The sequence below is a fragment of the Myodes glareolus genome, chromosome 2 (genome assembly GCF_982192425.1).
Source record: "Myodes glareolus chromosome 2, mMyoGla1.1, whole genome shotgun sequence".
Taxonomy (NCBI): domain Eukaryota; kingdom Metazoa; phylum Chordata; class Mammalia; order Rodentia; family Cricetidae; genus Myodes; species Myodes glareolus.
Genome location: NC_142027.1, coordinates 139,897,584 through 139,910,677, shown reverse-complemented (window position 1 = coordinate 139,910,677; position 13,094 = coordinate 139,897,584). Strand labels below are relative to the sequence as shown.

Sequence of the window (13,094 nt, the reverse complement as noted above, 5' to 3'; positions counted from 1 at the left end):
CCTTTTAGAATGCAAATCTATTTAAGTATGTCTTTAGCATCAAGAATTAAAACAAAAAGTCGTTGTGTTGATGACTGGAGCACAGTGTGAATCGATAAAATGAAGATCTGCTTAAGAGGAACTATTCTGGGTATGGACAGGTTTCTAGGGAGATGGAGGTAAAGAGGAGCTGGAGTAGAGGAATGATATGAATTCTCTCTCCATGTTGTTCATAGACTCTTAGGAAGCAGGAAACATGCTCAAAAGTATAAGGAAAAGAGTCTAAACCATTTGGTTTTACTCTCTCATACGTGTCAAAGTTGAATATACTAAGATTTTTTTGATTTGAGTAATTAGGCTTTATTCACAGCATTGTTATCTGGAAAGAATATAATCTACTAATGTTGGGTGTGTGTGTGTGTGTGTGTGTAAGTTCGTGTATATTCACACCACCAATTACATAAAATCAAGACAAAAGGAAGTAAACACTAGTAATATCAAAGTTCCTAACTGAAATAGTTCATTTTTTATGTAAATGCTGGCAATAAGACCAAAAGGTAAATAAATAAAAATGTCTAAATTATATAATTATATAGAAAAATGATAATTTCAATGTTAGCTTAGAGAGTCTACTGAACACTGTACTGGCTGTGCTTAGAGGAGAAGAAACAATGACTGCAATCAATCAACAAACAGCAATCCACAACCAACTACAACCTGGTAAGTGAAACCTAAATCTTTTTCCCAAAATTTAAGATTAACTTAATTTAGCCTATTTATTCTCCCTGAAGAAGACTTTACAGTTATATGCTTCCCTTGAAGTTTTCTATTTTGCTATGAAATTAATTTAGATACAATAGTATGGAAATACTATTGGTAATTTTACTTAATTATGTGATGTTGAGAATGATTGGAATCATTTCTAAAATGCAAAGTTTAATGTCTCTGTCTCACTAAATGCATTGATTCTAGATGGTTGTTTGTAATGCCTTGAAAATTTTCCCTCTTCATGATTTATGCACTGTCATTATAAATTTAAAATTTTTGAACTAAATTTATTGAGAATTATTAACTATATTGTCCCAATCTATAGACATCATACACAGTGAGTGTAGAGTCACTCTGGACTAAGTCAAATGGAAAACCAAATGGGCTTCTTCTCATTTCTCCTTCTCCTCACTCTGAAGAGCCTGAAAAATTATGCTGATGAGCACTCTATCCAGAATTTTATTTTTTGAGGCTGGGATAGACTGAGGAAATTTTTGGTTTGATTTTGGGTAGGTCTTAATGAAAAAGATAAAGAAGTATAAAATATCTCAGCTCATTAGTAAAAACTCTAATTCATACTTGAAAATTTCATTTAGTTCATTGAAAAGAATACATTATACTATCCTCAACATTTCTCCAACTAGACAAGGAAAACTGCAAATTATCCTGTTTTGGATTTATTTACTGTTAAAGGAAAAAGGGTGGTGTCTTAACTAATACTGACATTTGTATCTTATCAACAAGAAATTAATGGTAAAAAATATCTACTTTTAATATGTGATTAGGGAGGAGATATGTACCTAAATCTGAGAATAATCCTATAATTGATCAAAGTCCAAGCACAAGAAAAAATTATTCATAAAATACTGTGATGTTTAGAAGATATTTTGCGGTACTTACATGTAAACATTCAGATATGGAGACAAGAAACATTGAAACAATGAAATAATTGCCATAGAGAACCAGGCACAAAATCTTGTTTCTCGAATTCAGTATGCACATTGAGCTAAACAAATATGGTGCTTTGGCATCCAGAAAGAAGATAGCCCCATCCAAAGTCACATTTCTAACTCTAGGAGCAGATGCATTTATATGGGGAAAAAAGAATTGTAGGTTAAAGAGTATGAGAGCTTTAAGTGTAGCAACACTTGTCCTTTTAGTGTGTAATAAACAGTTGTTGTTCATTAAATATTGCATTTGTATAAAAATCTATGCAAACAGACAAACAAAGCTTCAAAATAATTGATACTGATGATAGTTTCTGTCCAAAAACACAATGAAATAAACCAGTTAAGGAACTGGTTAGAAGAAAATTTGGAAGTAACCTTTGTCATCAATTATAATGACAATTTTCTTGTAGTATTTATAAAAGGTCCTGTCACTGTCTCACAAAAGTTCATTAGGAATAATAGAACCTACTTCTGTTCTTAATAAGTGTAAAGGATGTGATACTATCCGCAGAGATGAGAAGAAGTGAAGCTATATTGACCTCAGGGACCAGACGTAATGAGATGATGGATTTTTTTTCAGTGTTTCCTTTTAAATATCATCACTGAGACAGCCAATGGTTTCTTTTCAGATGACCATTTGCTCACAACCTGAACTAAAGTGATGAAAAGGATGAGCAATGTCACAGAATTCATTCTCCTGGGCTTGACTCAAGATCCAGATCTGAAGAAACTCTTATTTATTGTATGCTTAATAATTTATTTGATCACACTGGCAGGTAACACACTCATCTCAGTCACCATCTTCATCAGTCCGGCCCTGGATACTCCCATGTACTTTTTTCTGTCCTACTTGTCCATCATAGATGGTTTCTACTCTTCTTCCATAGCACCCAAAATGATCTATGACTTGATCTCTGAGAGGAGCAGCATATCCTTCAATGGCTGCATGACTCAGCTTTTTGCTGAGCATTTTTTTGCAGGAGCTGAAATCATCTTGCTGATTGCGATGGCCTATGATCGCTATGTAGCCATCTGCAAGCCCTTGCATTATATGACCATCATGAACCGTTCTGTGTGTGTTTCCTTGGTGGTAGCAGCTGGAATTGTGGGATTTGTTCATGGAATGATACAGACCACATTTATTGCCCAGTTACCCTTCTGTGGCCCCAATACCATTAATCACTTTATATGTGATTTAATACCAATCCTGGAGTTGGCCTGCACTGACACTCACATTATAGGGCCCCTGATTGCTGCCAACAGTGGGTCAATGTGTTTACTTATTTTCTGTATACTTATTGCTTCCTATATAGTCATCCTTCACTCCCTGAGGAAACACAGTTCAGAAGGACGTCACAAAGCCCTATCTACCTGTGCTTCTCATGTCTGTGTTGTTTTCTTATTCTTTGTACCTTGCTCATACCTGTATATAAGACCAATGACCTCCTTTCCCATTGACAAAATTGTGAGTGTGTTTTACACCCTAGTGACACCTCTGTTGAACCCTTTAATATATACTCTCAGAAATGAAGACGTCAAAAAAGTTATTAAGAAACTTCTGGGTCAAATAAGGACACATTATGGTTAAATAAGTTTAGTGATTTTCTATATTTATATAGTAATATCTAGAAATATTTCATATGGATTTCTTTTTCCTAAGTGATTTTAATTGATATACCCTGCATCAGAATTTACAAATGGATGATTTCTGTACTAAAGAAATAGGAACAGTGTAATAATACATGTAGATAATGTATATGAAAATCCCAGAATGATAAGGATTTCAATGACATCAAAAATTTATCATCTCTTTGTATTTAGAATCTTTAAATTCTACTCTATTTTGTATAACATAAAATAAATTATTATGTATTATTGTCACCCTAGTCTGCTTATAAAGTACTTCTATCAAACCATATTTAGTAATATGTTACCCCAGCTCCTGTTCCTTCTCTTTCTCAGTTTGTAGTGACCTTTACTCTGTTCTCAACTTCAGTGAGGTCAAACAAATGACAACAAATGCTGGTGAGAAATCAGTTAGGGTTTTAAAAAAATCTAAAAATTGAACAATATGACTCAACTATAACCCCTCTGAGTATTCACAGAGATATCTGTACATTTGTGTTAGTTGCTGCTCTATTCACATTAGCTAAGAAACAGGATTAACCAAGATGATTGTTCATTGAAGAATGGATAATAAATAATGTGACAATATACAGAATGGAATTTAATTCCACACTAAAGAAGCATGAAAATAAGCAATATTTATATAAATAGATGATTCTAAAAATATTATACTGAATGAGATAACCCAGGTCCAGATTGAACAAATAATGCATATTCTCTTACACATGAGATCCTAGCTTGAAAGTTTGCTTTTCTGTATTAAGTTAAAATCTCTTAGATAGATCTCTGAAAGCAAGAAAAGAAACAAAAAAGGTGTGAAGAAAAGAGGGAATATAGGGAGCAGAAATAGTAGAACACACATGCTGTAAATGTAAACTTTTAGATACTAGAGATTGAAATGTTTAAATGGGGCAGGGATGGAGGAAAGTGAGTGTGATGGAGAAGGTTGAACAAAAACTAAGAATGTAGGAAAAACCATTTGGACGTCTATGATTTTATAAACTAACTAAAAGGCTACGAGTAGCTGACCTGAGTCAAAGTCACTATTGGTTGATATTTGCTTAATTTTATTTGTATTTTTTAATTTCTTATTTTATTTTTTGAGAATATAACACAATTGCATCATTGTTCCCGCTCTTCCCTCCCTCTGATCCTTCCTGTGTATCCCTTCTTGCTCTCTTTCAAATTTATGACCCTTTTTTAAATAATTGTTTTTACATATATATATATATACATATATATATATATATATTCCTAAATACATATATACAAACTATATAATAAAGAATTGGTAGAAAGATTATAAGAGCCAAAGTATCAGGGAGTTTGCTCTGAGATTGTCTCTATGAATTTCCTCATCATGATCATGACCCTCTTGTTCATATAATAATCCCTCCTGCCTCTCTTCCCCTAGACTTTCAGAGCTCAGCATGGTGCTTGGCTGTGGCTCTCTGCATTTGCTTCTGTCAGTTACTAGATGAAGACTCTATCATGACAGGATATTTACCAATATGATTACAAGACTTCTTTTGGGGTGCCAATTAAGACGCCCTCACCACTACTGCTAGGAGTCTTCTCTGGGGGTCATTTTAGTAGGTTCCTGGGAATTTCCCAAGCACAAGTTTCTCCCTACCTACATAATGGGTCCCTCTATCAAGGTATCACTTTTATTGTTCTCCTACTCTATCCATTCCCCACCTCAACCATTCCTGCCTATCATATTCACATCCCTATCTCCTCTTCTCTACCACTGCTAGGAAGTAGCCTTGAATGCATTGGCACAGGAGACCACTTCTTAAACATAACACCTATAGCATAGACATTGAGACCAATAATCAATAAATGAGACTTCCTGAAACTGAAAATCTTCTATAAAGCAAAGGACATGGTCAATAAGATGAAATGTCAGCCTACTGAATGGAGAAGATCTTCACTAACCCTAAATCAGACAGAGAACTTATCTCCAAAATATATAAAGAACTGAACAAAGCTGTACATCAAAATACCAAATAATCGAATTAAGAAATGGGGCAGAGATTTAAACAGAAGATCCTCAACAGAAAACTCTCAAATGGCCAAAAGACATTTCAGGAATTGCTCAAAATCCTTAGTCATCAGAGAAAAGTAAATCAAATTGATTCTGAGATATCATCTTATACCTGTCAGAATGGTTATGATCAAAACCACCAAGAAGACATATGTTGGAGAGGACGTGGAGTCAGACTGCTGGTGGGAGTGCAAACTTGTACAACCACTTTGGAAATGAGTATGGCAATTTCTTAGAAAATTGAGAATCAATCTACCTCAAAACCCAGCATTACCACTCTTGGGCATATATATAAAGGATGCCCAATTATATCACAAGGATACCTGCTCATCTATATTAATAGCATTAATCCTACTTCCAGAACCTGGAAACAACCTAATGCCCCTCAACCAAAGAATGGATAATGAAAATATGGTACATTTACGCAATGGAGTATTACTCAGCTATAAAGAAAAAATGACATTATAAAAATTGTAGGCAAATGTAAAGAAATAGAAAAAATAATTCTCAATAAGTTAATCCAGACCCAGAAAGACATACAAGGTATGTACTTATCTAGGTGGATACTAGATATAAAGCAAATAATAACCAGACTACAATCCTCAGCTCTGGAGAAGCTAGGTATCAAGGAGTACCCTAAAAAAATGTATGAATCACCATGAGAAGGGGAAATGCAAGAGTCTAGGTTTTATGTATATAAAATTATATGTTTATATGTATATGACATGAGAGTAGAAGACAACTGTCAATAGTAATAAGGAGAAATGGGGGTGAGAGAAGTAGGGATGGGAATACCAGGGTGAGTATGTTCAAAGTACTCTATGTACTCATATGGAAATGTCTTTGTAAACTCCAGCACTGTGCACAAGGAACACATGAAAATTCAAAATACTGTTAAGATAAAAACTTGAATTTGAAAGTTATCAGTGGAATAAATATGGTATGAAATCAGCTATAGGCTGAGGAGGAAGGAGACAAGCGGTTTGAGAAAAGGCAGACATGAGATAGCAGTAGGGAGGAGACACATTAGAAGAAAGCATGTGTAAAATGCCATAGTGAAATCCATCATTTTGTAAATATGCCAAATTGCAAATTGTTTTAATAAAAGAAGGTTTCCTTGGAAAAAGCATGAAGGAACACTCAGGATTCTCCCCTGTCTTGGTCCTCTGGAGGAAGGAGGAGACTGAACACACCAGAATCAGGACCAGATTTCCCTCTGTGCTAAGCTTGTGATTTCTGTGGGGAGCTCAGATATATGTCTAATCCAGAGACTGCATTATCTCCTGGTGCCAATATTCCCCATGTTCTCAGACTTTGCACCAGGTCAGATCATATGCAGTACATTGAAAAGAACAGGTGTCAGGTTATGATTTCCTACGAATGCCCATCTTGTAAACATATGAGAGCAACAATGTGTATAATGAATCTTTCTCTGTTCTGCCAGCCAGCTTCCAAATAATGATGAAGAGACATCTTATTAATTTTGAAAGTTCAGTCTTAGCTTAGGTTTGTTACATACTAGCCCTTATAACTTAAATTAACCCAGAATTTTATTAATCAAAATTATACCAGGTGGCTTTTCCCTATATCTCATTCTTTCATTCCAACTCATCCTGGGTCTGGCTGACTTCTCTACCTCTTTTCTTTACAGAGTCTTCTTTATACCTGGAAGCTCCAACTATACCTCCTGCCTAACTGTTGGTCATTTAGCACTTTAGTAAACAAATCAGAAGGGTCCTTGGCAAAGAAACATCTTCACAGTCTACAAAAATATTATTCCAGAGCAAATATGCTTTTAAAAATCCAACTCATCTCTTTTAAAGATATAGTTTTAGTTACCAAAGCAAAACCAAATGAGAAAAACAGTAAGATAAAGCAAGATGACATTTGTACATACACACATCATTAATCATATTCAGCATGTTATAGTAGGCAAGTATGTAACAGTAACTATAGATGAAATCGTCAATTTAAAACAGGAACACAGGCAGGGTTGCAAGAGGGAGGGGTAGAAATGATGGACATACAGTGTTTTGTGCATGAAATGTTCAAAAAGGTAAAATTAAAAATTTCTTTAAAAAGTGAGATTATGTTGATAGTTATGATCATTATTATAATGGTTTGATGTTGAAGGTAATAATGAAATACTATTAAACCATGCTAATTATGCTTTAGCTCACCTTGTCATATTTTGTGATATAAAGACATATAATTCAATTTGTCTTAAAAGTTGTTGAGCTAAAGTTGGTCATGGTATAATTCAAGTCAATAGTTCTGTAACATAAAACCCTTCTGTTCTATCAGCCTCCACACTGCTTCTCCTGAATGTAAGAAAAATAAGTCTTTTTTTAGAATTATATTCACTCTCTTTTTTAATTTGAAGATAATTTTGTTAATTTAAAATAAAAATCCAAGGGAAGCAAGCTACAAGTGTTGGTAGCTGCTCAAAGGGGAAAGGTAAAAAGGAGAAAAAAAAAACATGTCATTTGGATTAAGCCAACAGAGAGGCCAGTCACATGGCAGACATGGGAATATTCAAGAAAGTGTAAGGAAGTCCAGAATTCCAGAGAGCATGCTTGCTTTACTCAGCATCCAGAGGACAGAAAAAAAGAAATGGATAGAATACAGAAGGTAACATCTTTCTTAAAACTCAGAATAGCAGGCCAATCCAAAAGAACCTCACAGGGACTCATAGTGACAGTCTTCAATCCATGAAGAGAAGGTTGAGCAGGGGGGAGAATAGCAGGAGGAGCAGGAGAAGTAAGAGGAAGAGGAGAAGCAGGGAAATGAGGAACAGGAGAAGGAGGAGCAGGATGAGGAGGAGCAGGATGAGGAGGAGCAGGAGGAGAAGCAGAAGGAGGAGGGCCAGGAGAAGCAAAAAGGGGAGAAGGAAGAACAGAAGAGGGAGAAGGAGGAAAGGGAGAAGGAGGATCAGAAAAAGCAGGAAGGGGAACATGAGGAGAAGTAAAACGAGTAGGAGAAGGCAGAGGACAAGCAGGAGAAGTAGGAGGAGGAGGACGAGGAGGAATAAGAAATTCTCCAGTTGAAGGACAAAGATTCAAGGGTTGAAAAAGAAAAACATTTTAAGTAACTTTTGACAGCCATAGAATAATGTTGTGGCATAAAAAGTCTCAAATATGACTGTTGTCTTTTCATCACCCTGTATATTTTACACAAAGTTTAAATAAACATCATTCTCATGAGTTTATCTACTTACTTCTATTCTTCCATTTTAATGATCATTTGTGAATGAATGTAAATCTGCATTTTGATGAAGTTATAAAAAGCAAAATCTCCTCTTTTGATCTCCTGAGTAGACAGGGAGCAGGTGGAGATGAGAACATGAGGGATCGAGCAGGTGGGTGGATGAAGAAGGACAGCAATAAAAAAGATAAATTGATAAAAAGTGCATTTCAGGGTGGGTAAAAATCTGATGCAAGGGGAACTCGCATGAATCTATAAGGATGACCTCAGCTAAGACTATTAGCAATGATAGATAGGTAGCCTGGACTGGCCATCTTATGCAACTAGGTAGGTTACTGCCCTAATAGTCATCAGATAGCCTTCAATGACTGATGGAAACAGATGCAGAGATCCACAGCCAAGGTCGTGGAATCCCACTGAAGAGAGGAAGAAAGGGTTGTATGACCCAGGGTGGGAGGGGAGTCACGGTAATCACAAAAGAATCCACAGAAACATATAATGTGGGCTCATAGGAGCTCAGAGACTATGGATTAACAGCTAAGGAGCCTGCAGAGGACCAAGCTAGGTCCTCTACATTTGGGTGACAGGTGTGTAGCTTGATCTATTTGTGGAACTCCTAGTGGCAGGAGCAAGGCCTATTCCTAAATGCTGGCTTCCAGGAACCTGTTACTAATTGTGAGGCACTCTTGCAAGACTTAATACAAGGGGAGGCTCTTAGTCCAACTTCAACTAGATATGCCATGTTTTGTTGACATCCATAGGAGAACTGCCCCTTTATGAACAGCAACAGAGGAGGAGTGGATTGTGGAGGGAAGGTGAGGAATGACTTGGGAGAAATCGATGAGAGAAGATATAGGAAACTGCATTTTGGATGTAAAATAAATGAATAAATTTAATTAATATTAAATAAAAGATAATCCTGTTTCCATCCCAAGTGCTGGCATAATAACCAGTGTTATATCAGCCTTCAGGTACTTTTTCACCCTGTGTTGTTTTCCAGACCCATCTCTATTGACAGATATAGACCTGATTTCCCTTTCTTTGCATTTCTATAAAATAGCCAACCATATCAGCTGTATGTTACTGATGGATTCATTTACTTAACTATTTTTCTCTTTTATCACCACCCAAAGACATGTTTTATTACAAAAAAATTCTATGGTGAATATACTTGTACATGTTTCTGTGGCACATTCATGAGGAAGTTTCCTTAAAATCTTTAAGAAAATCAAACATGTAAGTCTCATTTTTAAATGCATAGACACCATCAAATGACTTCTTGTGGGTATGTTATCAGCAGTGTGAGAGACAGCTCCCAGTTCTCATCTTTAATAACTCCCGCTGTCAAGGTCAAATGTCTTGAACTGAAGCTGCACATCTTAGAAAAATATGTTTATCATGTGTGTGTGTGTATGAACCATAAGGTCTTCCTCAGTCATGTGCTCATCTACTAGTTGATTAACTTTGCATTCATCTTTGTAAAAGTGCTCTTTGTATTCCACTGTTTCAGCGATGGAATAGACTGCAAATATCTCTCTTCAGCAGTGACTGACTTTTAACCTGCCTGTGCCATCTTATCATTCAAAAGTACAGAATGAGTTTTTTGTTTTTGTTTTTTAATTTAATTAGCATACACAATATGAGTTTAGTCTATGGCATTAAAAATCAGTTTGTTCTGTATTTCTCCCTCTCATTCCCCTAACACAGGACCCTCCCTTTACATCTTCCATTCCTCTGAGAATTCTTGCTCCTTTCAAGTCACCTCTACCATATTGCTCTTCCCAATCTTCATTAGTGCCTTTTTCCCTCCTGTAATCTGCTGTCCAATGTCGAAGTCTGTAACCATAGTTCCATATATATGGTGGCATATAATTACCAACTAAGACCTATATATGGAAGAGAGAAGGGTTTTTTTGAGTCTGGATTATCTTACTTGAAATGAAACATTTTTTAAAAGCAGAAGTTTTTTCTATAAGTATTTGGCAGAATTGTTCTGTGACATCTACTTCTGAGATTGCCTTTCACAGGAGACCCTATATTACTGAGTCAATCTCAAAAATTAATGTAACTCTGGAACTTACTCCAGAACAAATTAACCAAGAATTCACTACAATTGATGAAATGGGATATACACATAAAATACCTGTGTGCTATTATTAACAAAGCCACGATTTCAATCCCTACCACCACCATCCCACAAGGATATGTGCATAGGGTAGATACTGTGTTATTTCAATATACAATGTACCTAGTGTGGATGGATTCATATAGACAGAAACTAGCACAGTAGCTGCCAGAGACTTACAAAACAAAAGATAAGTGAATATCTGCTTAAGAAACAAGAAAACAAGAACATTTTCTAAAAATTGTTGATGTAGATGGCTTACAATAATGAATGTGCTTAATGTCACTTAACTTTGCACTTCAATTAATTAAAATAGCATTCTATGGATTTATATACATCTTCATTTGCAGAAATATACACACACACACACACACACATATATATATATATATATATTTATTTATTTATTTATAATGACTTTAGAAAATAAAAAGTAAGAGGAACTCATGAGTGAGGATGGTGTCAAACAAAGGCACAGAAACAAACTAAACAAAAGGAAAGGATGACTGCCAGTCATGGAACCAAAAGCTTTGCCTTGTTAACCCTGGAATCTAGGAGTATGTGCTAATTTTATTTAAAATCAAAGTTGTTAAGAAAGAACGAAGATTCCACTTGCAGTTACAATCAGTTCTTTATCAGCTTGGAAGCTGGAGAAGAGAAAATAATAGAATCTCATTTGTAGAATATTTCTGTGCTTCTGCCCCTAACTGACATATATTTTACACAAATCCTTGGGTGTGTGACTTTCTCTATGAATACTGATCTAGAGCACATTAAGCATCCTCTGCCAGTAAAGAGAAAAAGATACATACCCCTTGGTTTAGCAGCAGAATATGGCAGTTCTTTGATTTTTCTAAATTTCTACAAAATCTTTGATGCTGGTAATCCTGCCATATAGTATCTTCAGTCATTCACTGACAAGGTAAAATAAAATATATCACAATCTATACTAGTAATCAAGCACATAATTTTATTTTTTCAGTTTTTATTATTATTATTATTAAAATTTTTCACCTCCTCCCTTCCTCCCATTTTCCTCTCCCTCCATCCACTCCCCCTTCTCCTCCCTCTCCAGTCCAACGTGCAGTTAGGGTTCCCTACCCTGTGGAAAGACCAAGGTTCCCCCTCCATCCAGTTCTAGGTAGGTGAGCATCCAAACAGACTAGGTTCTCACAAAGCCAGTACATGTAGTAGAATCAAAACCCAGAAGCACATAATTTTGAATACTAACATTTCCATTCATGGTTCAGGTTCCACAATGTCACAATCACAAAAAAAAAGCCATAGAAGGAAGCTTCCAAAGTCCTGCAACTGAGTTTACTTTAAATTACAACCTAGATTTCTACCTAATGCCAGCTGCAAGGACTAAAACTAGTCCTTGCTAATGGCCTTTGTTGGTGTCAAATCGGAGTAACCCAAAGATCATGACAGCTGCTTTGGCAAAGACTTCAGCCTTAATTATTTACCAATCCTCTGGGTGTTTGAGAGGCCAAAGCATGACCAGATTCTACAGACTGTGGAAATCTATTTAAATCAGTGGTTCTCAACCTTCCTAATGCAGCAACCCTTTAACACAGCAGCAACCCTCATGTTGTAGTGTTCCCCAACCATTAAAGTATTTTCATTATTATTTCATAACTGTAATTATTCTACTGTTATGAATTGTAATGTAAATATCTTTGTTTTCCAACAGTCTTAGGCAGCCCTCCCAAGGAAGTCTCAAACCACTAGTTGAGAACTGCTGATTTAAAGTTTTCTTTAGATCAAGGAAGAAGCAAAAAGATCAAGAGTGGTCAGTGATCCAGCGACTGAAGCAAGTATATATCAACAAATGAAGTTTTGTTTAGGAGAAGCTGCAATTGATGTTGGTGAGTGTCTATGAAGACAGAGATAAAGGGGAATTTTAGTTAAGTATTAAAGGAATTCTCTCTTCACAGGGTTCATAAACTCTTAGGAAGCAAAGTTCAAGCAAAATATTTAAAGAAAATCAAGTTATTTACTTATTTATTTTGTAGTTGAATATAGCGGTATGTCCTGATCTCAATAATGTTTGCCTTTTGATTGAATTTAATAAGAAAACAGAGAAAGGTCGTAAGAATGAGATCCTAGAACTATTAAAATGTTGTAAGGTCTATTCCATAGCTTATATTTGGAACAATCTTGACTTTGAATGGGATAATAATACCTAAATTGGATAGTGTCTATAAAAATATTAATTCCAGTTTTAGTTTATGGAGTTCACTGAATACCATGCTGTATATGCCCAGGGAAAAATGATGTATTCAATCTACAAACAGGAATCCACAACCAACTAGACCCAGGTCAGTTTAAACTACATCTATTCCTCTAAATTTTTAAATAGTTTGACTTATTCTCACTGAAGAGAACTTGTAGC

The 13,094-nt window shown here is 35.6% G+C and overlaps 1 protein-coding gene across 1 annotated transcript; it reads left to right on the top strand.

Moving 5' to 3' along the window:
* The first annotated feature begins 2,358 nt into the window (after window positions 1-2,358).
* Window positions 2,359-3,285, top strand: LOC125393248 (olfactory receptor 4C45-like). Its single transcript, XM_087898214.1, has one exon. The coding sequence runs from the start codon at window positions 2,359-2,361 to the stop codon at window positions 3,283-3,285; it is 927 nt and encodes a 308-aa protein (XP_087754340.1).
* The last annotated feature ends 9,809 nt before the right edge of the window (window positions 3,286-13,094 follow it).

Bases quoted from the DNA above. Each gene is read 5' to 3' on its own strand.
- LOC125393248 (XM_087898214.1), top strand. From the start codon at position 2,359: ATGAAAAGGATGAGCAATGTCACAGAATTCATTCTCCTGGGCTTGACT.